This window comes from Suncus etruscus, chromosome 12, assembly GCF_024139225.1.
Source record: "Suncus etruscus isolate mSunEtr1 chromosome 12, mSunEtr1.pri.cur, whole genome shotgun sequence".
Lineage (NCBI taxonomy): Eukaryota > Metazoa > Chordata > Mammalia > Eulipotyphla > Soricidae > Suncus > Suncus etruscus.
Genome location: NC_064859.1, coordinates 21,181,932 through 21,209,727, shown reverse-complemented (window position 1 = coordinate 21,209,727; position 27,796 = coordinate 21,181,932). Strand labels below are relative to the sequence as shown.

At 45.5% G+C, this 27,796-nt stretch overlaps 1 protein-coding gene across 1 annotated transcript; it reads left to right on the top strand.

Annotated features, from left to right (window-relative positions):
• STARD7 (StAR related lipid transfer domain containing 7) lies at window positions 1-27,796 on the top strand. Its single transcript, XM_049785076.1, has 8 exons — window positions 1-302; window positions 12,158-12,366; window positions 13,119-13,168; window positions 15,164-15,274; window positions 15,354-15,436; window positions 17,139-17,238; window positions 22,352-22,436; window positions 27,019-27,796. Exons 1-8 carry the CDS (start codon window positions 1-3, stop codon window positions 27,201-27,203), a joined length of 1,125 nt encoding a protein of 374 aa, XP_049641033.1. The 3' UTR covers window positions 27,204-27,796.

Here is a 27,796-nt window from a genome sequence, read left to right as displayed (position 1 = left end):
ATGTTCCCGTGGAGGCCTCCGGCCGCGCTGGCCGCCTGGCTGGGGGGCGCGGGCGGGCGCGGGGGCCTGCTGGGGCTGCTGGGCCGCCAGTGCCGCTTCGTCACGGGCCTGCGCGTGCGGCGCGCGCAGCAGATCGCGCAGCTCTACGGCCGCCTGTACTCGGAGAGCGCGCGCCGGGTGCTGCTGGGCCGCCTGTGGCGCCGGCTGCGGGGCCGCCCGGGCCAGGCCTCGGCGCTCATGTCGGCGCTGGCGGGCGTCTTCGTGTGGGACGACGAGCGCATCCAGGAGGCCGAGCTGCGGAGGTGGCGAGGGACGGAGGGGAGGGAAGAAGGGGCTCGCGGCCTGCTGGCAGTTGCACTCGGGCCTTTTCCTCTTCCCTTCCTGCCTTCTTTCCTTCCTTCCTTCCTCCTTCCTTCCTTCCATCCTCCTTCCTTCCTTCTGTCCTTCCTTCCTCACTCCCTCCTTCCTTCGTTCCTTCCCTCCCTCCCGTCTCCTCCTCATCCCTTTTTCCTTCCTTCCTCCCTCCGTCCCTTCCTCTCTTCCTCCCTTCCCTCCTTCCCTTCCCTCCTTCCTTCCTTCCCTCCTTCCTTCCTTCCTTCCTTCCTTCCTTCCTTCCTTCCTTCCTTCCTTCCTTCCTTCCTTCCTTCCTTCCTCCCTTCCTCCCTCCCTCCCCCCCCTCCCTCCCCAGGCGTTGCTTTTCCTACAACCCTGGCTGGTTGTTGCTGCTGCTGCTGATTCGTGCTGCACCGTCCCAGGGTGATTTTGCACTTCAGGGGGTTAAAGAAGTAAGGGTAGGGACCGGAGAGATTGCATGGAGGTAGGTAAGGCGTTTGCCTTGCATGCACAAGGACTGTGGTTCGAATCTCATATGGCATCCCCTAGGGTCCCCCCCACGAACCTGCCAGGAGCGATTTCTGAGCGTAGAGCCAGGAGGAACCCCTGAGCGCCGCCGGGTGTGAACGAAAACCAAAAAAAAAAAAGAGAGAGAGAGAGAGAGATAGTAAGACATTATTGGGGAGCAGGAGCCAAAGCACACAAGTATTTTTTTTTCAAATATAAATGGGCCAAGAGAGGTATTGCTTGCTTATTTATTTATTTATTTATTTATTTGGTTTTTGGGTCACACCCGGCAGCGCTCAGGGGTTCCTCCTGGCTCTACGCTCAGAAATCGCTGCTGGAAGGCTCGTAGGGGGACCCTATGGGATGCCGGGATTCGAACCACCGTCCTTCTGCATGCAAGGCAAACGCACTACCTCCATGCTATCTCTCCGGCCCCTGCTTTTTTTTTTTTTTTTCTCATATTTTGGTTTTTCGGAAACACTCCTGGCGGGCTCCGGACCTTATGGGAAGCCTGGGGTTGAACCCGAGTCGGCTGCGTGCAATGCAAGCTCTCCCCGCTGTGCTACCTTTCCGAGAGGCATTATTTTTTTTTAATCGTCAAACATACACCCACAAAGGCATTTTCATATACTACTAGCCTTTCAGACGTGGCCTTGGGGAATTTCACAAGGGGTTTAGTGAGAAATTCCCACGAACTCCCTTGTCGCTGGGATTCCCTTGGCCGAATGGTGAGATTTTGAAAGACCTTTCTATGCCCCTGGGGACAAACCAGCCTAAGAATTAATTAGGTCGGTCTTGTGCGCCTTACTAATTAATTAGGTAGTTCTTGTGCGCCTTAATAGGAGCTTGGGGCTGCTCTGCCTCCGGTGGGAATCACTCCCCATGAAGACTTGCATGAAAAGTGCAGTTTGTGCCTTGGTTGACTTCGTTCCTCTTTGTACCCAACCCTGGGACTCCTAGTATTCCTGTAAGCTCCTGGGCAATCCTTGCTTTCACTTTTGATTTAACTGGTCCTTGTTCTGTTTTATTTGTTCTGGTGGTGTGGTGGTGGTGGTGGTGGGCACACCTTGCCAGGCTTTATTCCCAGCTCTGTTAGGATTTATGAGGTCTTGCAGTCCCTTGTATTTTCCTGTCTTTTACCACTGTTAACCTATTTCCTTTTCCTATCCTCCCTCCCCTAATCTTTGAAACTGATGATTGCTTTTGCACAACCCTCTCTCCGGAGAACTCCCACACAAGTTTATTTTAGACCGTGCTTTTTGGGTACTCCACATTCTTGGTTAATTTAAAGATGGAAATAAAGACCGAGAGATAAGGTTAGGTGTTTTGTTTTGGGCTGTGCCCACCTGAGCTCGATCCAATCCCTAATGGTGCCCTGAGCATCTCCTGTGTGTAGAGCTAGGAGTACAACCTCTCAGCATGTCCCTGTGTATCCCCCAAACAAAAAAGTAATAAGCTCAATAAAGTTAACACTGTTCCTGGGCAGTGGTGTGACTAGATGGCAGAGAGCTACTTGTGTAATACCCTACCTTGTAGGAGAATGCAAATCTATTTTAAGAACTGGCATTTCTTTTCTTAGCTGGATGGATGGTTTTTGGTTTGTATTTTTGGACCACATGCAGTGTGATTTCTGGCTGTGCTCTCAGGGGTCACATCTGGTGAGTCTCTGAACCATCTGGGGTGTTGGGTATTGAATCTGGGTTGGCCTTCTGCAAGGCAAATGCCTTACCCACATTACTGTCACTCTGGTCCCTGGATGACTATTTTGTAAGTGTGATATTATTATTATTATTATTATTATTTGGTTTTTGGGCCACACCTGGCATTGCTCAGGGGTTACTCCTGGCTGTCTGCTCAGAAATAGCTCCTGGCAGGCACAGGGGACCATATGGGACACCAGGATTTGAACCAATCACCTTTGGTCCTGGATCGGCTGCTTGCAAGGCAAACACCGCTGTGCTATCTCTCCTGGCCCTGTAAGTGTGATTTTAGATCATAATAACAACCTTATTCACAAAAAATAAACCTATTCAAACCTGATGAGAATTTGCCAAGTTTCTGCTAGTATTCTGTCTTTTGTTTTGTTTTTGGGCCACACACGGTGACACTCAGGAATTACTCCTGGCTTAGGGGACCATATGGGATACGGGGAGGAGGGGATTGAACCTCGGTTTGTCCTAGGTCAGCCGCGTACAAGGCAAATGCCCTACCACTGCGCCACCGAACTGGCCCTTTTGTTGGTGGTGGGGTTTTTTGTTTATTCTTTGGGTCACACCTGGTGATGCTCAGGGTAACTTATGGTTCTGTGCTCAGGACTTAACTCCTGTAGTACTCCGGAAACCATATAGTATTCTAGGATGCCAATGGACCTACTAACCAGGGTTGGCTATTTTCCCTACTCACTGTTACTACTAGTGCTATAGTCCTTCTGACTGTATTTCATTGCTTACCTGTTTGTCCTAATGAAGTGGTAGTGGTGTGAGAAACACAATTTATAAAAGGGAAGCTTTCAGTAGATTTTATTTTTCCCCCCAAATCCCCATCCTAATTTTGAGCCATTCTGGATAGTGCTCCGGGGCTATTCTTGACTCTGCTCAGGGATTACTTCTGGCCACGTTCTGGGCACCATAAGTGGTTCTGGAGATTGATGAGAACAATGTGTGACTATCTTATATACTATCTCTCAAGTCCTGTTTTTTTGGTTTTTGGTTCACAATCAGTTGTGCTCTTGACTTCTTTCTGGCTCTGTATTCAGGGATCACCCCTATTGGTGCTCAGGGAATGGAACCTGGATTGGTTTTCTGCAAGGCAAGCACGCTAACCACTGTAATTAATGTCGCTCTGACCCCCTTAATTCTGTTTTTGATGATAAAAATGTCTCATACCAATGACGATGTCTGAGGAGGGTTTTCCCAGTTGGGTTGCATTGTGACAGGAGAACAAAAAGGATTTGGCACTGGTGGGAAAGGGAGCGTTTTATGGAGGGCCCCAGCTGGTGGTGCTCAGGGGTTACTCCTGGATCTATACTCAGATCTATACTCCTGGTAAGCTCGGGATGCCGGTTATTTAGCTAAACACACAGCCTATCAAACCATGTGTAAGGCAAACACCCTACCTACTGTGCTATCGCTCTTGCCTCGGAAAGAGGGGATTTTAAAGTGGGAGTTTTGAATAGTGTTGGGGCTTGGATAGTAGATAATCATCTTTGGGAGGACCATATGGGATGCGGGAATTCAAACCATTGTCCTGCATACAAGGCAAACGCCCTACCTCCATGCTATCTCTGGCCCCAGAGAGTACAGATAATCATCTTTGGCTTTATTTTATTTTATTTTTTGGGGGGGCCACACCCGGCGGTGCTCAGGGGTTATTCCTGGCTGTCTGCTCAGAAATAGCTCCTGGCAGGCACGGGGGACCATATGAGACGCCGGATTTGAACCAACCACCTTTGGTCCTGGATCGGCTGCTTGCAAGGCAAACGCCGCTGTGCTATCTCTCCGGGCCCTTAATTTTATTTTTCTTTGGTCACATCTGATGGTGATCAGATATTACTCCTGGCAGTGCTCAGGGAACCATATATGGTACTGGGGATTGAATCCATGTCTGCCACATAACAGACAAGAGTCCTACCTGTATGGCATCTACTGCTGGTTTAATTATTTTCCTCCAAATTTCTTTCAGCACTTTTATTTTCATTTATTTATTTATTTATTTATTTATTTATTTATTTATTTATTTGGGTTTTGGGCCACACCCGGCGTTGCTCAGGGGTTACTCCTGGCTGTCTGCTCAGAAATAGCTCCTGGCAGGCACGGGGGACCATATGGGACACCGGGATTTGAACCAACCACCTTTGGTCCTGGATTGGCTGCTTGCAAGGCAAACGCCCGCTGTGCTATCTCTCCGGGCCCTATTTGCATTTATTTAATAGATTTTATTTTATTTATTTCTTGCTTTGGGTCCACAATCTGCTCAAAGGCACTAAAGATTAAACTTCTGCATTTAAATCATGTGTTCCAGACCCTTGAATATATTTTGTTGTTGTTTTCTGTATTTTCTTTTTGGGGCCACACCCAGCAGCACTCAGGGATTACTTCTGGCTGTGGTCTCAGAATTAGCTCCTGGCTCGGGGGAATCATATGAGATGCTGGGAATCTGGGGATTGAACCCAGGTCTATCCTGGGTCCACCTGCAAGGCTAATGCCCTACTGCTGTGTTATCTGTAGGCTAGCGCATCATTGTTTTCTTTAGTATGTTTCCTTCTCTGCAAATTCTGTTTTAGATACACTGTGATTTATTTTAGTAAATCTCATGTTAGTGGCAGGTAGGAGTCTTAAGGGTTTTGTTCTTTGGGTTTGTCTGTCTGCTCAATAATTTTCTCTCCCTTTCTCTCTCCCTTTCCCCCTCCTCCCTCTCTCTCCCTCCCTCTCCCTCTCCCGACCTGGCAGTGCTCAGGGGTTATACTGGCTCTGCATTCAGGAATTACTTCTGGCAGTGGGTTGGGGGCCCATATAGAATACCAGGGATTGAATCTAGGTTGGCTGCATGCAAGGCAAAGTGTCTTTATCCATCGTAATCGTCAGTCGTGCCCCCTCCCCCCCATCTAGTTCTAGGACCTTAGCTCTTTAAGAGTTTGAAGTATATACTGTAAAAATTGACTCTGGGCCACCAGCGCCAGTTTGGCTGGGCATTGCCCACCAACTGTGGGAAGCACACATTGCTTTCATAGAGTGATGGCCTTCAGACACTTGATGGTGGCCTTGATGGTCTGGGCAGTTTTGAATGTTTTCACAGTGAACAAGATTTGACCCTTCTTTTTTTTTTATTTTACTTTTCTTTTTCTTTTTTGGGCCACACCCTGTGGTGCTCAGGGGTTACTTCTGGCTCTACACTCAAGGGACCACATGGGATGCCTGGGATGAAACATGGGTTGGCTGCATGCAAGGCAAACAATACCCTCTCTGCTGTGCTATCACTCAGGCCCAGTTTTGTTTTCTTTCTTTCTTTCTTTCTTTCTTTCTTTCTTTCTTTCTTTCTTTCTTTCTTTCTTTCTTTCTTTCTTTCTTTCTTTCTTTCTTTCTTTCTTTCTTTCTTTCTTTCTTTCTCTCTCTCTCTCTCTCTCTTTCTTTCTTCTTTCTTTCTTTCTTTCTTCTTTCTTTTCCTTCCTTCCTTCCTTCCTTCCTTCCTTCCTTCTTCAGGCCCAGTTTTCTTTCTTTCTTTCTTTCTTTCTTTCTTTCTTTCTTTCTTTCTTTCTTTCTTTCTTTCTTTCTTTCTTTCTTTCTTTCTTTCTTTCTTTCTTTCTTTCTTTCTCCTTCCTTCCTTCCTTCCTTCCTTCCTTCCTTCCTTCCTTCCTTCCTTCCTTCCTTCCTTCCTTCCTTCCTTCCTTCCTTCCTTCCTTCCTTCCTTCCTTCCTTCCTTCCTTCCTCCCTCCCTCCCTCCCTCCTTCCCTTCCCTTCCCTTCCCTTCCCTTCCCTTCCCTTTTCTTTTCTTTTCTTTTCTTTTCTTTTCTTTTCTTTTCTTTTCTTTCTGGTAGAGTTTTCGGAGTCAAATAAATAGCAAGTCATTTTGTGATCTAAGGTGCTTGTGGGATTAGCTTCTTTTACATGTTTTTATTTTAGATGATTTGGCATGGAATGTTTAGCAGTCATTTGTAGGAACTTCAGGGAAGAGATAGGACATGAATGTGGTAAACATTTGAGTCACTGGCATCAAGAGTTCAGCTGAGTGGGGCCAGAGAGATAGCATGGAGATAAGGCATTTGCCTTGCATGCAGAAGGACAGTGGTTCGAATCCCGGCATCCCATATGGTCTCCTGAGCCTGCCATGTGCGATTTCTGAGCATAAAGCCAGGGGTAACCCCTGAATGCCGCCAGGTGTGACCCGAAACAAAACAAAACAAAACAAAATATTTGGGGCCGGAGAGATAGCATGGAGGTAAGGCGTTTGCCTTTCATGCAGGAGGTCATCGGTTCGAATCCCGGCGTCCCATATGGTCCCCCGTGCCTGCCAGGAACAATTTCTGAGCCTGGAGCCAGGAATAATCTCTGAGCACTGCCGGGTGTGACCCAAAAACCACAAAAAAAAAAAAAAAAAAAAAAAAAGAAAAAAAAAATAAGAGTTCAGCTGAGTGATGGACAAACAGGTGCAGTATTCATTCTATTTTCCTTTTTTTTTTTTTCAGACTGAAACTAGGTGAGTAGGTGAGCAGTTGAAACACTTGACTCTAATCAAATGCCTAAAGAATTAAAAATTAAAAGGTCTGTGTTAAGCAGTTTTGAAACTTTGGGGCTGAAGCAATAGTTCAGTCAGTACTATTATCTTGCACACTGCCAACTTTTTTTTTAAGTATTCTTTAAAAGAAGGCATTGTTGCAGTTCTCATAGATAACTTAAAACATATTCTATTTGACTCTGGTTAGATGGTTTGGGGCAGATTCTGTAATGGCTGATATTGTGTGTTTCAGAACAAGAACATTTTATTGTGGAAGAAAAGTGTGATTATTATCCCATGAGCCCTGGCCCTTCTGTTTCTTTCCGAGTGCCTTGGTGCAAACTAATTTTGATACTGCTGTCTTGGTTCACTGGCACTGGGTATGCAGGATATCTCTTTGAATGTTTAAAATTTTTTCCTTGTTATTTGAATTTCTTTACAGCAGGGAAAAGGATAACTTCACTTATTCTCTCTCTTCCACCAAGGAACCCATTAATCTAGCAACAGCAGGCAAATTTGAGAAAAGAAATACTTGCATGAACTGACTTTACTGATGGGCCCTATTGTAGAAATACGGTCTTTTAAATATTGAATTGGTATGAGACCAGAGAAAGTATAGGGGTTACAGCACCTGCCTTGGACAAGACTGACCCCATTTTGATCTTCAGCACCACATCCTCGAGCATGGAGCCAGGAGTAAGATCTGAGTTGTGTTCATCTGAGCACTGAAGTATGGCTCTTCCCTCCGAAGCTGTCCCTCCACCAAAAAAAAATCTTGAGCTGTCAGGGACCAGCCCTGGGTAAATGGGCCTGAAGCAGGGCACCACAAGGATTAAGAAAACAAGACTGAAATAAGAAAAAAGCAGAGGGTCAAGGAGCTCACAGCGTCATGGACTGAGAGCCCTGACTGTCCTCCACATACAGTATTGTTTAGAACCTGTAAACAGGAAGAAGGGCTAACATTAACACACAGTTGCCTATCTTTGGTAATCTAACCTAGCTAGGCCTTTAGGTAGTCAAGTATCATGCAGTATGTAAAGTAGCTAAGACTGCAGCTGTGAAGTCCATGGATTGGCTCTGGGAGAGGTGATTAGCTGGTAATTAGTAATTAAGGGTCCCTAAATCACCTTTTCAGCCCCTCTCCTCTTTCTAGCTAAGCCTGGAGTCTGTATCCAACATAGAGCAGATATTCTCACACAATTGCTGCCTATTAAACATACTAAACAGGGCCAGAGAAATAAATAGTACAGTGAGCAAGGTGCTTGCTTTGTACATGGATTGGGATTGATTCTTTGCACCCCATCTGGTCTCCTGTGCCTGCCAAGAGTGATCCTAAGCATAAATCCAGGACTAACCTCCTGTCTTTAGCCCTCAAAAACCAAAAAAGAATCAGTAAACAGTGAAACAAAACCTTTAGTCATTATTTCTGGTTTAAGCGGCATTTTGTGAGCCTTAATGAAAAACACAGAAACAAAAAAAGGAAGTTGAGAAATATGAAAGGCCTTGGGGAAATATTCTGTTTATCTCCCCTTTTTGGGGGCCATGTGTGGGTGAATTTTGTGCCATACCCTGCTGTGTTCAGAGCTTATTCCTGTCTCTGTGCTCAGGGATCACACTCCTGGCAGGGCTCAGCGGAACTTGGGGTGCTGGGGAGCAAACCTGGTCAGGCTGTGTGCAGGACAGTTGCTCTAGAAATTGGAATAGGTGTCAGCGAAGTTTCATAAAGAAAATAGACCCTATTTCAACAAAATAGCTCAAAGAACACTTTGAACTTTTCAGTATGTTATTAATTAGATAAATGGGACTTCAAGGAAGTCTTTTTGTCGATGCTGCCTCCTCATTTTCTTGAGACTCTTAGACCAGCAGCATTACTTTAAGAAGCCGACCTGAATGTTTTGAGATTCTTCTCATTATTTCACTGTTAAGCAGTTAGTCCAGAATTGTAGAGATAGCTGGTGCCTGTTAGTTTCTAAAGTCTCCTGACCGAAAAATTTGAGACCCAAAGTGAGGGGGATTATGTGATCTGGGGTTAGTTGTTTTACTGAAATTAACTATGGCCTTCCTTCAGTCTCTGAAGTGAAGGCAAGATTCCTAATATTTGTTTTCACCATTTCAGTCTTTCTCAATTAACTGATATGACTTTATTTATTTATTATATTTTAAGAAAAAGAAAAGCATTGACTAATTTTTTTTTTTTTTTTTTTTTTTTTTTTGCTAATCTGGTTCTCTACTATTTTGGGAATATTTTCTTTGTTTTGGTTTGTTTTGGTTTGTTTTTTTGGGTCACACCCGGCAGTGCTCAGGGGTGACTCCTGGCTCTACGCTCAGAAATCGCTCCTGGCAGGCTCGGGACTGTATGGGATGCTCGAGGATGTATGGGATGCTGGGATTCGAACCACCGTCCTTCTGCATGTAAGGCAAACGCCTTATACCTCCACGCTATCTCTCCGGCTCCGGGAATATTTTCTCTTTTTCTTTATTTCTTTTCTTTTGGTTTTTGGGCCACAGCTGGTGGTGTTTCGCAGTTAGTCTTCTCTGCACTCAGAAATTGTTCCCAGCAGGCTCAGGCCTGCTTGTAAGGCAAATGCCCAATTCGCTGAACTATTGCTGCAGCCCCTTCACTATTGTTTTAATTCTCTTTAATAACAAGATTTAGACAGCCATATCATCTGAGCATATTTGCCATATGTACTATAAAGATGTGGTTGGGATTTTCGTTCCTTCACATAATGATATGCCTGTTGTGTTAGATTTTAGAATTTATAACCCTTAAGAGAATCTTAAGCCTGGGTATTCATTCATTCATTCATTCATTCATTTATCTGTTTAGTTTTTGGCTACGTCTGGGGGCACACAGAGGTTACTCTGGCCCTGCTCTTCGAAATCGTTTCTAGTAGGCTTGAGGGACCATATGGGATGCCGGGGATTGAACCTAGGTCAGCCGAATTAAAAAAAGGCAAACCCCCTACCCACTATGCTATTGCTTCAGCCCCAAGCCTAGATATATCTTTTAGTGGTTTTATTTGGGGGTCGTGGTGTTTGGTTTTTGGGCACACCTTGCCATGCTCAGAAATTACTCCTAGGGGCCAGGGTGATAGCACAGTGGTAGGGTGTTTGCCTTGCATGAGGCTGACCCAGGACATACAGGGGTTTGATCCACAGCATCCCCCCTGAGCCAGGAACAATTTCTGAGTGAAGAGCCAGGAGTAACCCTGAGCGCTGCAACAACAGCAGCAACAAAATACTGAAGAAAAAAAAAAGTACAGCATATACAAAATGAATGGAACAGTGTTGGTAAAAATGCATGTCAATTTCAAAAATCACATGTGGTTCCCTGAGCAATGATGAAAGTGATCCTTGCGTACTGATAGAAATAAGCCCCAAGCACTGTTGAGTATGGTCTCAAGCCTTCCAAACCCCCAGATAGATTTGGGCCCAGGCATTCATACAAAGCTGCTAGAATTGGCAAGCCAGGGAAAATGTTGCTGGGGCCTAGGGGAAGGAGGATAGAAAAATAAAGTGATTGCCATTTGTAGAGCTAGATAGGAGTGTTTGCATACTCTTGACTATGGTGAGAAGCCCTGAATTGTATTCTCTAGTGGGATATAGAGGAATGTGAATTGTGGCTTTTTAGTTGGGAGGGCACACCTGGTGGCTCTCAGGGGTTCCTCCTGGCTCTGTGCTCAGAAATTGCTCCTGGCAGACTCGGGGGACCATAGGGGACATTGGGGTTTGAGCCAGGGTCTGTGCTGTGTTGGCCACTTGCAAGGCAAATGCTCAGAAATCACTCCTGGCAGGCTCGGGGGACCATATGGGATGCCGGGATTCGAACCACCGCCCTTCTGCATGCAAGGCAAACGCTGTACCGCTCGTTGTGCTATCGCTCTGGCCCCCTAAAATACAATGTTCCAACACCCATCCCTTTACCTATTCTGATATTCTGTAATTTAATAGTCTGCACTTTTTAATTTCTTTCTTTTTTTGTTTTTGTTTTTTTTGGGCCACACCTGGTGATGCTCAGGGGTTACTCCTGGTTACGAGCTCAGAAATCGATCCTGGCAGAGGGGGAGCAAATGGGAACCCCAGAGGATCGAACCATGGTCCGTCCTGGGTCAGCCACGTGCAAGGCAAATTGCCCTGCCTCTTCGTCATCATTCCAGCCCTTGTAATTTCTTAATATTCTTTTTTTTTTTTTTTTTTTTGGTTTTTGGGCCACACCCGGTAACGCTCAGGGGTTACTCCTGGCTATGTGCTCAGAAGTTACTCCTGGCTTGGGGGACCATATGGGACACCGGGGGATCGAACCGCAGTCCGTCCAAGGCTAGCGCAGGCAAGGCAGGCACCTTACCTTTAGCGCCACCGCCCGGCCCCAATTTCTTAATATTCTGTTAAATATTAGGTTGGGATTCAAACTCAGAACTCTGATTTTTATTTACTATTCTTGATCTTCTAACAGTGGTCCTCAAACTATGGCCCACGGGCCACATATTGTATTTGTATCTGTTTTGTTTCTTCATTGCAAAATAAGATATTTGCAGCGTGCATAATAATTTGTTCATAAGTTTTGTTTTTACTATAGTCAGACCCTCCAATGGTCTGAGGGACAGTGAACTGGCCCCGTTTAAAAAGTTTGAGGACCCCTGCCATGAATCATTTTGTTGCTTAAATGAGGATTTTTGTTTGTATTTATTTATTGAGTCATACCTGGTGATGCTCAGGTCGTGTCCTTGGGACTATAGGGGATGCTAATACCAAAACCTGTTGTGCAAGATAAGTGCTCTACCTGCTGTACTATCTTTCCAACTCCAAATTTTAATGTGTATTTCTACTTTCCTTTTGCTAAGATGACTCCAGTCACACACACTTGGTTTTGGTGCACCAGAAATCCCTAATAGTGCCCCTGAGATCATACTCAGTGAGCTGTGGGGATACCTGGTTTGAAGCCGGACATAGCTTCACACCCTCAAGGTAGACCTGCCATCTGCAGACACTGAGCCATACCCAGGCCCAGCAACCTGTGCTGTTCTTATGCAAGTCTGTGTGTGAGCACTTTATTTCTTGGACTTGACCCCAGCACCTTTACAATGTCTGTTTCTCTCCTTTCCAGATCCATTGATGAGATGAAACAGTTGGAGGCAATGTCCAGCGTCTTCCAGAGCCCTGGAGTTGGCCACCACCCTTCAGAACCGAAGCCTCAAGTGGAAGGGAATGAAGAGTCGGGGGCCAAAGAGCAGCCATGGGAAATGGTGGTCGACAAGAAACAATTTAAGCTGTGGCGTCGCCCAATTGCTGGCTCCCATCTTTACCAGTACAGAGGTAAAAGCCAGCCTGAATGCTTGTTGGTTCGCTAGGTTTCTGGGCTTCTCTTGCCCCTTTGAAGTGGTCTGTTCTGGTTCATTTTCCTTTTTCTCCCTCGCTCATTGTCTTTGCTCTCCTTTGGATGGTTTTACTTTATTGCCCCAATGTGATTTCTAGGTTTTGAACCTGCCATTAAAATCTTCCCAGTTATTCTTTTGAGGGATGGGGCACACCCAGCAGCGTTCAAGGGTTACTGCTGGCTCTGCACTCAAAAATTGCTCCTGGAAGGCCCCGGGAGAACATATGGGTTGCCAAGAATAGAACCCAGGTTGTCCTGGGTCAGCTGTTTGCAAGGCAAACATCCTACCGCTGTGCTGTCTCTCCAGCTCCTTGCCAGTTATTCTATAAATTATTCTATAAACTTATTTATACATATTCTGTATTTACAGATATTTATATATTTATATCTATAAATATTTATATATTTAATATATAATAAACAAAACATATAATAAATATTATATGATATATAATAGTATATATGAATATATAATAAATATAAATTTATATTTATTATATAAATTATATAAGTTATTCTAAGTCTTAGGGTAAGGTGAAAAAATCATAAGAGCAACAGAATTCTTCTGTGCTGGGGAGATTGAGGGCTGAGCACAGAATGTGGAAGCCTGGATTCAGCTCATGACATCTCAAGGTCTTCTGAGTAGGAACCATTGGATGTGGCAGAAACTATTTTCTTTCTATCTTTCTAGTGTTTGGGACCTACACAGATGTGACACCCCGGCAATTCTTCAATGTTCAGGTGAGGTAACTTTTCCTCCCCAGATTTTGACAAATTTAAGACTAGAAACCCATTTATCACCACCCACACTTCATTTTTCTCAGGTACATCTCATCTCATGTCAGATAGCAACTGGTAAACCTTTTTTGTCTTGTTTCCTTTTTTTGGGTGGGGGTCACATCCTTCAGTACTCAGGGTTGATCCTGGCTCTGTGCTTAGAGGGACCATATGGGATGCTGGTGATTGAATCCAGGTTGACCACATGCAAGGCAAATGCCCTACCCCGCTATCGCTTCAGCTCCAGCTTAACCATTTTTTATATTTATTTTATTTTTATTTATTATTTATTTATTTATTTATTTTGGTTTTTGGGCCACACCCAGTGGTGCTCAGGGGTTACTCCTGGCTGTCTGCTCAGAAATACCTCCTGGCAAGCACGGGGGACCATATGAGACACCAGGATTCGAACCAACCACCTTTGGTCCTGGATCGGCTGCTTGCAAGGCAAACACCGCTGTGCTATCTCTCCGGGCCCTATTATTTATTTTATATTTATTTTTGTGATGCCAGGGATTGAGCACAGAGCCTTTGACACAGATATATGGCAAACAGTATACAGACAGAGCTATATCTCTGGCTCTTTGGTTTTTAGTTTTTTCCTAAACTTGAAAGTTTCAGGACCCTGGAATTGGATGCCGTTCTTTTTTTTTTTTTTTTTTTTGGGCCACACCCGTTTGACGCTCAGGAGTTACTCCTGGCTATGTGCTCAGAAATCGCCCCTGGCTTGGGGGGACCATATGGGACACCGGGGGATCGAACCGCAGTTCTTTCCTTGGCTAGCGCTTGCAAGGCAGGCACCTTACCTCTAGCGCCACCTTCCCGGCCGGATGCCGTTCTTTTTAACCAAAATCTCAAATAGAAGAGAATAAAGATTTCAGGAAGCAAAGCGCAATCATGGAAAATGACCTTTTAATTTTTGTTGTTATTTAGTTTTGATGCTCAGGGGTTATTCCTGGCTCTGCTTTCTGAGATTCTTGGATTGTTGCTTGGATTATCAAACCCAGTTAGGTTGTGTGCAAGGCAAGACCCCTACCCACAATACTATCTTTCCAGCCCAGACCTTTTATTTTGAAACAACTTCAGTGTGTATTTCCTAAAACTAGACCTCCTCCTATTTGTTTTGGGGTCACATCTAAGTAGGTAGGAGTGCTTCTGGTTCTGAGCTCAGGGATCACTGCTGGTGTTGTTCAAGGTACCATCATGGAGTGCCAGGATCAGTGAAGCACCTTACCTGATAAACTATCTCCGCAGCCCCTACACTTATTGTTTTACCCCTGACACATCACCACCAATAAATTTAGGAGTGAGGCAATGCTCTTTTGTAGTCAACATTCTCTGTTGAATCCAGTGATGTTCCTTATTACTTTTCCCTCTTCAGTACAGAACTAGTTAGAATTTACTAAATCTGGGGCTGGAGAGATAGCACAACAGTAGGGCGTTTGCCTTGCAGGCGGCCAACACAGGACAGAGCCAGGTTCAATTCCTGGCATCCCATATGGTCCCTCAGCCTGCCAGGAGTGATTTTGAACTCATAGCCAGGAGTAACCCCTGAGCACCACTGGGTGTAAACCCCTCCCTCCCCCTGGAAAAAAAAAGAATTTAGTTATCTGGACTAGTTCCATATGAGGGTACTTAGTGAATAAAAGTGAAGTGTATCTGTTAAAATTTTTTTGTGTGTGAGGGAAGAGAGTGCTAGTGATCAAACCCCTGACTTCAGACATACAAAGTGTGAACTTTGCATTTTGCTACTTTTTCTTTTTTCTGTTGTTTTTGTGCTCACGGGTTACTACTGGCTCTGAACTCAAGTTACTCTTGTCAGACTTTGGGAAACCACATTGGGGATCAAACCTGGGTCGGCTGTATGCAAAGCAAGCTCTTTACCCAGTGCTGTCTCCAGCCCCTGTGCTACATTCTTGGTCTCTCTTAGATCCTCATGGGGTTTTGTTTTTTTTGCAGCTGGATACAGAATATAGGAAAAAGTGGGATGCCCTGGTAATCAAGCTGGACGTGATTGAGAGGGATGTGATCAGTGGTTCTGAGGTTCTTCACTGGGTAACTCACTTTCCTGTGAGTATTTTCTCTCTTGGGTCTACTTTTATCATGACCATGTGAGCATGATACTAATCCTGCCTCTCTGTTTCTTTAGTATCCTATGTACTCCAGGGATTATGTGTATGTTCGGCGGTATAGTGTGGATCAGGAAAACAACGTGATGGTGTTGGTGTCACGGTATGTGTCTAGTGAATAAATGCTTTAGATTTTTTTTTTGGTGGGGGAGGGCAGGGAGGAGGTTGGGCGGGGCCACACCTGGCAATTCCCAGGATTACTCCTGTGTCCATGGGTCTTAGTATAGGGTGAACCTTAGCCCTCTGCTGGGAAGCAAGTGTCTTCCCCATTGTACTATCTCTCCCACTGCTGTTTCCTTTAATCATAGATACTCATCCTGGGAGCTCCCAAGTTCTCCCATAGGGTTCCCTGTAGCTAGGGATCTAAGTATCCCAGCTAGAACATGAGTGGACATTGGCTTCTAAGTCTAAAGTGGAAGGGGTAAAACATTTTGTAGAGGGCCAGAGAGATAGCATGGAGGTAAGGCATTTGCCTTACATGCAGAAGGACGGTGGTTCGAACCCTGGCATCCCAAATGGTCCCCCAAGCCCTCTAGGAGCGATTTCTGAGTGTAGAGCCAGGAGTAACCCCTGAATGCTGCCGGGAGTGATCCCCCCAAAAAAAAAAACAAACAAAAAAACATTTTGTTAGAATTTCATTAGTTTCTTTTTTTTGTTTGTTTTTTTTGATTTTGGGCCACACCTGTTTGACGCTCAGGGGTTACTCCTGGCTATGCACTCAGAAATCGCCCCTGGCTTGGGGTGACCATATGGGACGCCGGGGATCGAACCGCGGTCCGTCCTACGCTAGCACTTGCAAGGCAGACACCTTACCTCTAGCGCCACCTTCCCAGCCCGTCATTAGTTTCTTAATGTTGGTTTTTTTGAGTCACCCCGGCAACTCTCAGGGGTTACTCCTGGCTCTACGCTCAGAAATCACTCCTGGCAGCTCATGGGATCATATGGGATGCTGGGATTCAAACTACTGTCCTTCTGCATGCAAGGCAAATGCCTTACCTCCATGCTAACTCTCGAACCCCAAGAACTGTTTTCTTTTTCTTTTTTTTTTTTTTTCCTTTTGGTTTATGGGCCACACCCGGCGGTGCTTAGGGGTTACTCCTGGCTGTCTGCTCAGAAATCGCTCCTGGCAGGCACGGGGGACCATGTGGGACACTGGGATTCGAACCAACCACCTTAGGTCCTGGATCGGCTGCTTGCAAGGCAAACACCGCTGTGCTATCTCTCCGGGCCCAAGAACTGTTTTCTTTCTCTTTTTTTTTTTTTTTTGGTTTTTGGGCCACACCCGTTTGACGCTCAGGGGTTACTCCTGGCTATGCGCTCAGAAATTGCCCCTGGCTTGGGGGGACCATATGGGACGCCTGGGGATCGAACCGCGGTCCTTCCTTGGCTAGCGCTTGCAAGGCAGACACCTTACCTCTAGCGCCACCTTCCCAGCCCAAGAACTGTTTTCTTAACACAAGATGAACTATGTTTTACAAAAGAACTCAAGCTTTTATTTGTTAAAGTTAGTGACAACTTTTCAGGTTTGTTTTTTAAATTTTATTTTGTTTGTTTTGGGAGTCATGCCTGTGATGGGGCTCAGGACTTACTCCTTGCAAGGTTGGAGTGAACATATGGGGTACTGGGAATTAAACCTGAAGTCAACCCTCTGCCTGTAAGGGAGACCATCTGAAGTACTGAGGAATCAAACCTGGATCAACTGTACTATCATTCTGGCCCCTTAATTTTCCTCATAATGATGGTTTTCCTTTTCATGATGTTTGGCATGTAGATGTTAAGAGTTTCCTTCATTTTCTCCTTCCCAGGGCAGTGGAGCATCCCAGTGTACCAGAGTCTCCAGAATTTGTACGGGTCAGGTCATATGAATCCCAGATGGTTATCCGTCCCCACAAGTCATTTGATGAGGTGAGTTTTATTGTATCTAAGAGGTGATACATATGATTTTGGAATTTTCCCAAGGAATATCTTTTTTTTTTTTTTTTTTTTTTTGGTTTTTGGGCCACACCCGGTAACGCTCAGGGGTTACTCCTGGCTATGCGCTCAGAAGTCGCTCCTGGCTTGGGGGACCATATGGGACGCCGGGGGATCGAACCGCGGTCCGTCTCCTAGGCTAGCGCAGGTAAGGCAGGCACCTTACCTCCAGCGCCACCGCCCGGCCCCACCAAGGAATATCTTTGAATTGGGGAGTTGCAGGGCAAGTCATCTGAAATTCGCATTTTTCAAAATCCATTAGAGCTTGTTAAAAGTAAAAGCTGGAATACGATCTGCAAATTATCATTTTTAGGAAATTCCCAAGTGAGGCAAATGCTGTATATTATTCTTTCTCTGTTTTGTTTTTCGGGCGATTCTCAGGACCCTGTGTGATGCTAGAAATGTGAAACAGCTCACTGTTGACACAGCTGCATGCTAAGCAAGTGCCTTATCTCCTGTATATTCTTTTTTTTTTCAGCCATCAAAACTATAGTCACTTGTAATTGGTTCTCTGTGGGCCAGAGAGATAGCATGGAGGTAGGGTGTTTGTCTTGCATGCAGGACAGTGGTTCGATTCCCAGCATCTCATATGGCCCCCCGAGGCTGCCAGGAGCGATTTCCGAGCATAGTAACTCGGAGTAACCCCTGAGCATTGCCGGATGTGACCCAAAAACCAAAAAATTTCTCTCTGGGTTTGTATTGCAATAGTTAGATTTCTTGTTTTTACTTTATTTTTGATAGATACTGAAATTTAATTTTGTTTTTATTATCAAAAATAGCAGATTTGGGGGCTGAAGTAATAACACAGTGGGGAGGGTATTGGCTTGCATGTAGCCAACCTGGGTTCGATCCCCAGAATCCCATATGGTCTCCTGAGCCTGCCAGGAGTAATTTTTTTTTTTTAACTTTTAATTGAAATCAATGTGAATTACAATTCTTCACAGTTGTATTTTAGGCACAATAGTGGCAGTGAATTAGGGCCATTCCCACCACCAATGTTGACTTTTCTCCACCATCGTTCCCCGCATGCATCTCAGACCTCCACCCTTAGCCCCCTGGACCGCTAGTATAACAGGTTCATTTTGTGTATAGCTGTTGTAGTTTGGGTCTCTTGATTCCATTTTCGTTGACTTTGGTTTGGGTATTTATGTCTGACCATTTTTTATTTCCATTCAATGCTCCTGAGACTGCTTGGTCCCTGGGTCCCATCCACTTTTTTTTTCTTTTCTTAATTTGTAGAAGGACATAGAAATATGAGGTAGAATAAGATGATTCATGTTCTGTGGTTCTGTAAAAAAAAAAGGCAGGAGCTCCTATCTAGAAGATGTAAATAAAATTAAAAGAAGAAAAAAGGTGGGGGCCGGAGAGATAGCATGGAGGTAAGGCGTCTGTCTTCCATGCAGAAGAACGGTGGTTCGAATCCTGGTATCCCACATGGTCCCCTGTAGCCTGCCAGGGGCGATTTCTAAGTGTGGAGCCAGGAGTAATCCCTGTGCGCTGCCGGGTGTGACCCCCCCCAAAAAAAGATGTACCCCCAAGTTAAGACTCACGTGGACATTATCGTTGGGCTTCCTGGTTCTTCTTCCTGAGCCAGGAGTAACCCCTGTGCGCTGCTGGGTGTGACTCAAAAACCAAAAAAAAAGAAAAAGGTGGCAATGTGGCTTTTTTATTTATTTATTTCTTTTTTGGTGCATAGGTGTAGTAAACATTGGGGAAATTTTACTTTATTTTTGATAGATACTCTACTCTTTTTTTTGGTTTTTGGGCCACACCCATTGACGTTCAGGGGCTATTCCTGGCTATGAGCCCAGAAGTCGCTCCTGGCTTGGGGGACCATATGGGATGCCGGGGGGTCAAACCTAGGTGTAGACACCTTACCTCTAGCGCCACCGTGCCGGCCCCATGTCTCTACTCTTGAAGGATACTGTCATAAGACTGACTACAGGCTCTGGACATGTTAGTTGTCAAACCCCAAGGTCTGTCTTTATGGTCCCAGGAAATGTTCTGCTCAGTCGTGGCTGTCAAAGTCAGTCTTCTGTAATTAGATCTTGGTTTTTGACACAGATCCTAGGAGTGTCTTCTGATTTCATCTAACTGTTAGGTGGCGAAGTAGGGCAACCTGCTTTTAGATCAAGTTGTTGCTGTTTTTTTGTCGTTAGTGTCTTATGAACCTACACTGGAGCAAGTGGGTGCCATACCTGTATTTATTAGAGCTTGCCCCAGGAGAAGTTTGATTCCTGGTACTAATGCAGGGAATGTGCCAGTTCTAAGGTTGGGATCCGCAGCTTGGCATAAGACAGTCGATGTCCAATCAATTGAGGTCTAAGTCAAGTCTCCATGACATGTTCAGGGTGGAAGGCATCCCATAAAATTTATGGGTTCTTATCCCTATTAAGTAAGAACTTACTTCTATACATAAGATTCCTCATTTTAGTGTGCCTATGCAAAAAGGAATGCCATATTATTGGTGAATTTGTGAGTAAAAATAATAGGCTATATGGTCTCTGTGTCCTGGTTTTGACCTGAGGTCTTATCCCAAGCAAGACTTTCTACTAGAATGGGATGGGGAAGCTACCTTTATATATGGAAATAAACATGAAGAGTTGTAACTATTAAGGAAATGCATCTACAGAGACTACAAAGAAAATATAGACATCCCCATTAAGTCTTTTGAGATAGTCTAAGGGGGAGGATAAGATCCAGGGCACTTTTTTTTTTGGTCTTTGGGCCACACCAGGTGGTGCTGGGTTACTCCTGGCTATCTACTCAGAAATAGCTCCTGGCAGGCACGGGGGACCATATGGGACACCGGGATTCGAACCAACCACCTTAGATCCTGCATTGGCTGCTTGCAAGGCAAACTCCGCTATGCTATCTCTCCGGTCCCGAGATCCAGGGCACATTTTTATCCTACATCATGGTCTATGGAGTCTGATAAATGGTTTGCAGCAGTCAGGGATCAGGTAGTGTCCTCGAGCAGAGGGTCCCTCTGGAGCTGGATCCAGTAAGCAAGCAACAGTCCTCAGTGAGGGGAGGTGGGAGAGAAAGGGCCACATAGAAGAGCTGACTTCTCTACAGAACTTGTATGTGTTAACTGAATTAACCTTATAACTATCCTTATATTGAGTACTATTCTTACTAAACAGGCTTTACATTTTTCTCCCAGTGACTTCATTAGTATTTAGTGTATATCTGTTACTGCAGAGTGTGTGCGTGCGTGCGCACACGGTGTTGGGAACCAAACCCATGACTCTTGACGTGTAGGCTTTTATTTATTTAATTTGGTTTTGGTGCCACATCCGGTGATGCTCAGGGGTTACTCCTGGTTATGTGCTCAGAAATCGCCCCTGGCTTGGGGGACCATATGGAACGCCGGGAGATCGAACCACGGTCCGTCCTAGGTTAGTGCTTGCACTATTGCTCTGGCCTCGTGTGCAGGCTTTTAATCCAAGAGACCTGGGTTCCACATGATCTGAGCACTGCCTGGATGAGGCCTCAGAAGCAAGCAACACTCCCCCCTACCCCCACCAAAAAAACTGGTTCTTTTGTAGCTTTTGGGGAAATTATGATTAGTTCAGACATCTTGAATCAGAACCCTGTAAATTCCCCAACTGTCATGTCCTTCATTGTGAGAGAGAACAGGGACTCTGAAGTCATAATTCAAGGTTTATCTTGGCTGTCACGACTCTGCTACCTTGGACAAAAAATTTTCTTAACTAGGGTGCAGGGACTTAAAAGAAATTGTGTTCAGTTTTTTTATCTCTTGAGTGGGGATTGACTGAGGAAGTTGGTTTTGGCACAGAGTTAGAAACTATAAATGATCTCCTTCATTACTAGTGGAAATAGGGTTAACACCAGTTTGTCCAAGATTGAGTTTGTGGACTGTTTCTGGAGATGCTTATTGAACTGTTGGCTCTGCGCAGGGTCCCTCCCAGTAGTCCTCAGGGACGGGGTTGAACCTGGGCTTCCCAAATGCAAAGCATACTGAACCTTTTCAGCTGTCTCTGGCCCAAAGATTATGGTCTTTATACTATAAATGTGGGGCTTGAGAGAGATAATACAGCGGGTAAAGTGCTTGCCTTATATATGGTTGACCCAGATTTGATCCCTTTAGCCCAATATGATTCATTGAACGCTGTTGGAAGCGATTCCTGTGTGTAGAGCCAGGACCAGGAGTAACCCCTGAGCGTCACCAGGTATAGCCCCAAACAAACAATGTAAATAATGTAAACACTATAAAATGTAAATCATCCTGACAGATGATTTAACACACAGACACCCCCATACTCATTGGTAAACAAGACTCGCCAAATGGTCCAGTTTAGGGCTCAGCTGTGTCACAGTGAAAGATGTAATCAGAATAGACACCCAGATTGTGAGGGGACATGGGTAGAGCCTGGAAGCCCTGACATTCCCTCTTCCTTTCACCAGTTCACAGGCCATGAGAGAACTCTACCAGCTAAGTTCTTTAGAATCAGAGTCTTTGACTGTTGCTGGGCCTGTGACACAGACACCCTCTGCTAGCTCTTGCCCTAGTTCTAGAGCTCAGGAAGGAAAAGTTTTCTTCAGCATAAACCATGTTGGTTGCATGCAGAGGAAACCTGGGTTGCCGTGGGGTGCCACGCTTATACTGTCTGTTGACTGGGACTGGAAGCCAGTTCCCTGCCTGGTGAGCAGTCTTGCAAGTGGGTCTTATTATGGGTTTCAGTCTCTGAAGTCTCTAGTGTTAATGTTTGTATAATAGCGCTTTCTGTCCAAGTCAGGCCCATTATTCTCTGGTACTGTATTTGGAAGTTGTGGTGTGTTACTAAAATATCTTGATCTTTTTTTTTTTTTTTTTTTTTTTTTTTTTTTGGTTTTTCGGGCCATACCTGTTTGGTGCTCAGGGGTTACTCCTGGCTAACCGCTCAGAAATTGCCCCTGGCTTGGGGGGACCATATGGGATGCCAGGGGATCGAACCACGGTCCTTCCTTGGCTAGCGATTGCAAGGCAGACACCTTACCTCTAGCGCTACCTCACCGGCCCCCTGATCTTTTTCTCTTCTAGAATGGATTTGACTACTTGTTGACATACAGTGACAACCCCCAGACTGTGTTTCCTCGATATTGTGTCAGCTGGATGGTTTCCAGTGGTAAGTGAGCAACAGTGTTTGTTTTTGTGCTGCACCTTATGCTTTTCAGGAGCTATTCCCACTATGATTGTCCTCCCAACTGAGCTCTTGTGGTGTTGGGGATTAAACCTGGGCCTTATGTATGCAAAGCACGCATTGAGCCCATTGAGCTGTCTGAGCCTTTGAAAAGGTACTTTAATGCAGTGCTAGAACCTGGATCAAACACAAACCCTCCCCTTTAGCCCCCACTTCCCTGTCCCTGGGCTCATAGACAAGACAGATGCTCTATACTGAATTACTTTAATGCAGTGCTAGAACCTGGATCAAACACAAACCCTCCCCTTTAGCCCCCACTTCCCTGACCCTGGGCTCATAGACAAGAGAGATGCTCTATACTGAATTGTTTCCCTGGGCCTTCTCTAGTTTCGTGGTAGCAGTGAGATTAGTGCTGTGGGGATAGGACGGACAGTGCGGAGCAAAAGTGCCTTACTTCTGGCTGACTCTGTGTCTCCAGCACAACATGACATGCGTGCGCCCCCCCCCCCCAAAAAAAAAAAAAAACACCCCTGAACACTACTAGATGTGACTCAACTTCCCCGACATATTCCAAGTGTGTAAGTCAGGAGATCCCAGATTAGTGCTTGTTTGATTGCACTTTTAAAGAAACAGTGTGAGTCTATGTTCATTTTTGCTTACTGGAAAACTTCACCTGTAGTTTGGAAAACTCAGAATTCAGGAATCTCAGAAAGAAACTTTGGACCAGAGGGAAGTTTTAAGAACATTGCATAGTGCCTTAAATATGGACAGTGAGGGTCCAGAGAGATAGCACAGCGGCATTTGCCTTGCAAGCAGCTGATCCAGGACCAAAGGTGGTTGGTTCAAATCCCGGTGTCCCATATGGTCCCCCGTGCCTGCCAGGAGTTATTTCTGAGCAGACAGCCAGGAGTAACCCCTGAGCACTGCCGGATGTGGCCCAAACACCAAAAAAAAAAAAAAAAAAAAAAAAAAAAGGACTGTGAGCATTTATGTATTTGGTTTTTTCTTAGTAGTGGAGGCAATAAGAAATATTTGGGGGGCCGGGTGGTGGCGCTAAAGGTAAGGTGCCTGCCTTGCCTGCGCTAGCCTTGGATGGACCGCGGTTCGATCCCCCGGCGTCCCATATGGTTCCCCAAGCCAGGAGCGACTTCTGAGCACATAGCCAGGAGTAACCCCTGAGCGTCACCCGGGTGTGGCCCAAAAATCAAAAAAAAAAAAAAAAAAAAAGAAATATTTGGATGTAGAGGTCAGAGTACAGTGGGTAGGGTGTGTCTGCCTTGCACAAAGCCAATCCAGGTTTTTTTTTTGTTTGTTTGTTTTGTTTTGTTTTGTTTTTTTGGTTTTTGGGCCACACCCGGCAGTGCTCAGGGGTTACTCCTGGCTGTCTGCTCAGAAATAGCTCCTGGCAGGCACAGGGGATCATATGGGACACCGGGATTCGAACAAACCATCTTAGGTCCTGGATCGGCTGCTTGCAAGGCAAACACTGCCGTGCTATCTCTCTGGGCCCAACTCCCGGTTTTTTTGACTCCCAGTTCTTTGACTATAGTTCCATGAATCTGCCAGGAGTGATTCCTAGTAACACCTGATCATTGCTGGGGTGTGGCCCCAAAACCAAGAAATAAAATAAGACTAAATTGAAAAATAAAGGTGGATGTGGAAAATATGATTGTAGGGGTTTTAGAAATAGTACAGTGGGGGCCCGGAGAGTTAGCACAGCGGCGTTTGCCTTGCAAGCAGCCGATCCAGGACCAAAGGTGGTTGGTTCGAATCCTGGTGTCCCATATGGTCCCCCGTGCCTGCCAGGAGCTGTTTCTGAGCAGACAGCCAGGAGTAACCCCTGAGCAACACCGGGTGTGGCCCAAAAAAAAAAAAAAATAGTACAGTGGATAAAGTGCCTGCCTTGCATGGGGTACACCTGAGTTCAATTGCCTGAACATATGGTCCCCTGATCACTACCAAATATGGCCCCAAACCAGAGGAAAAGTAAAGCAAATGTGGATTGTAGCACAGTCACTTAGGGTGGGAAAGGGAGTGGGAAAGGTCTCTTGCCTCGTAACACAGACTGTACTCATGGCTATTATACACTTTTTAAATTTCCTCTTATTTTTTTCCCCATGTCATTTCTCATTGGTTTCAGTGGAAATTTTTCTCTTTTTATTTGCCTTTTTTAAACTTTTGTTTTGTTTTTTAAACTTTTGTTTTGTTTTTTACTCCTGGCAAGGAGTAAACTTGGATCACCATGTACAAGCAATCACCCTGCCTGTTGTATTCTCCAGCCCTCTCATTTTTTACCTTTAAAAGTCCTCTCATTTTTGCCTTAAAAAGTATTTTACTTGGGGCTGGAGCAGTGGCACAAGTGGTAGGGCGTTTGCCTTGCATGTGCTAACCTAGGACGGACTACAGTTCAATCCCTTAGCATCTCATATGGTCCCCCAAGCCAGGAGCAATTTCTGAGCACATAGCCCGGAGTAACCCTTGAGCATCACCGGGAATGGCCCAAAAAGAAAAATAAAAGGTATTTTATTTTTCTTGTGTTTTTTTGTTTTGTTTTGTTTTGTTTTTGTTTTTTTGGGCCACACCTGTTTGATGCTCAGGGGTTACTCCTGGCTAAGTGCTCAGAAATTGCCCCTGGCTTGGGGGGACCATATGGGACACCGGGGATCGAAACCACAGTCCTTCCTTGGCTAGCACTTGCAAGGCAGACACCTGACCTGTAGCGCCACCTCACTGGCCCCTATTTTATTTTTCTTTGGCTTGGAGAGATAGCACATTCGTAGTGCATTTGCATGTGGCCGACCCAGAACTGACAGTGGTTCGATTCCTGGCATCCCATATGGTCCCTCGAGCCTGCTAAAGGGCGATTTCTGAGCGATGAGCCCAGGAGTAACCCCTGAGAGCTGCCAGGTGTACCCCCAAAAGCAAACAAACAAAAAAAACAAAACAAGTTGCAAGTCAATCCCCCTTCACTCTTTTGGCTCATACATATTCAAAACTGTGCTCAAGGTCTACTCCTGTCTGAGGGACCATGTGGGATGCTGTGGATCAATCCAGACTTGTACATTTGCAAGGCAGATGCCATATCTGCTGTACTATTGCTCTGGCCCCTCTTCTCCATCTCCCCTATCTTTTTTTTAAATTAAATCACCATGATACACAGCTTTGAAAAGTTTTTGTTAGTTTGAGTTTCGGTCACACAATGTTCCAACCTTCACCAGTGTTCGTTTCCGGACGCCATTTTTCCCTATTTAACCTTCCCAGGGCCTGAGTGAATAGCTCAGTGGTAGGGTGTTTACATTGCAGCTGCTGACTGGGGCGGATTTGGGTTCTCATTTGGTCCCCCTAACTTGCCAGGAACAATTTCTGAGAGCAGTGCCAGGAATAACCCTTGAGCACCACGCCAACCCCGCACCAGCCTGCCTTTGCCTCTATGCATATCCCTCTTTTTTTGTTTGTGGGCCACACCCAGCTGCCCTCAGGGCCCCTTGTTTTTGTTTTTGTGCTACACTCAGTTGTGCTCAGGGTTTACTCTTGGTTCTGTGCTCAGAGATAACTCCTGGGGTGGTTGAGGGACCATATGGGATCATGGGGATCAGACTCTGGCCATGTGCAAGCCAAGCACCCCACCTTCTTTACTCTTGTGCCAGCCCAATGCTTGCCCCTTTTTAAGGAAGAGTTTATGCCCTGTCTCAGAAATATGTAATTTAAATTCTATTTATTTGTGTTTTGGCTTGGTGCTGCAGAGGTCCAAGGCTGCTGGGACCTGGAGCTGAAAGGCTCACAGGAGCCCATGGGGCCTGGCTACCAGGTGGAGCCCCATGTTCACCTAGATATGCCATGTAGCGACCACCCACCTGGGACAGAGAGAGAAAAGAGAGAAAGACAAACCAAGTATACTTTATTCCTCCTGGATCAGAGGCTTGCTGTTTGGGGTTTTCTGAGAGAGGGAGAGATGGATGGAAAAATTCACTGGCTGGGGAGACCCTGGTACAAGCAAAAGAAAGGAATAGATACAAAGCAAAGCATCTCTGATGCTTTATCTCTGTGTCATCTTCCCCCCCCCAGACCAGCAGGCACTGCTCTGATCACTATCCTGTCCCCCTTTCAAAGGTCCAAGTTTTTCCTTTTTTTTTTTTTTTTTTTTTTTTTTGGTTTTTGGATCATACCCGGTGACGCTCACCACTGCTGAGCCACTGCTCCAGCCCCAAGTTTTTTCCTTTATACCTTGCATGACAAGGGGTCTTGTTCAAGGGGCATATCCAGGGCCGTGTCCAGGTTCAACTAATTTCAGTGTAGGTATCCAAGGGGAGTGTCCAAGCCTAGCTGCCATTACATCAACAAGGGGCCACATCTGGCTATGATCAGGGGTGACTCCTGGTTTTGAATTTGGGAATCAGTTCTGGTGGGCTCAAAGTACTGTAGGAGATGCCAGGGATTGAGCCTGGTGTGGCTGCTTGCAAGGTGGAATGCCCTATCTGCTGTATTGTCAGTCCCCTCTGGCCTTTTAATTTTGAACTATCTACTCGTGTTTATATCAACCTGTGTAATTTTTCTCTCTCCCTAATAGGTATGCCAGATTTCCTGGAGAAGCTGCACACAGCCACTTTAAAAGCCAAGAATATGGAGATTAAAGTCAAAGACTATATCTCTGCTAAGTCTCTAGAAATGGGTAGCGAAGCCAAGACCAACTCCCCATCCTCTGAGCGGAAGAACGAGGGTAGCTGTGGCCCTGCCCGCATTGAATATGCTTGAAGAGCTGTGGGACAAGGAGGACCAGGCTTCTCTACTTGTTCCTTTATCACTCTGCTATAGGCCAGAGTATCTGCTGTAACCATCGTGCAAGAGAATTGAGTAACTGCGATCTGATTTTATTCAGAGCCCTTATGTTTATCAAAATAGAGAGAAGGAGGCATCCTGAGGGCACTGTCAGGATCTCAGGCCAGGCATTTTAAATTCAGTTTTTCACTGAGCTAATCTGGAACGAACTTTCTACTTGAGGCCAGAAGGAGGCAACGTACTTGTGCTTCCTTTGAGTGATTTTCTCTGCCAACATTCCGGTTCCCACCATCGCGTCTGCAGCAATGTTGGGTTTCCTTCTGTTCTGAAGGTCCAACTGGAAACACGATGGGCTGGTTGAGTCTTTCAGGAGGGGTCGTGGGAAGGCTCTTGGTAAGGCTTTTGTTGAATAGATGTGAACTGTTGCTTGGCAGTTAAGTGCCTTTTCTTTGCGTTTCTTCTCTCTTAAGGGACATACAGTTCTTAAGCCCATTGACTTAACCCAATCCAAAGCAGTTTTTTTTGAATTGACTGTTTCTTCTCTATGCATGCATTATCATTACATTCAT

Excerpts from the sequence above, each read along its gene's own strand:
- STARD7 (XM_049785076.1), top strand. The coding sequence starts at position 1 with ATGTTCCCGTGGAGGCCTCCGGCCGCGCTGGCCGCCTGGCTGGGGGGC. Across the intron at positions 13,169-15,163 it reads GGCAATTCTTCAATGTTCAG|CTGGATACAGAATATAGGAA; the intron begins GTGAGGTAACTT and ends TTTTTTTTGCAG. Across the intron at positions 15,275-15,353 it reads ACTGGGTAACTCACTTTCCT|TATCCTATGTACTCCAGGGA; the intron begins GTGAGTATTTTC and ends CTGTTTCTTTAG.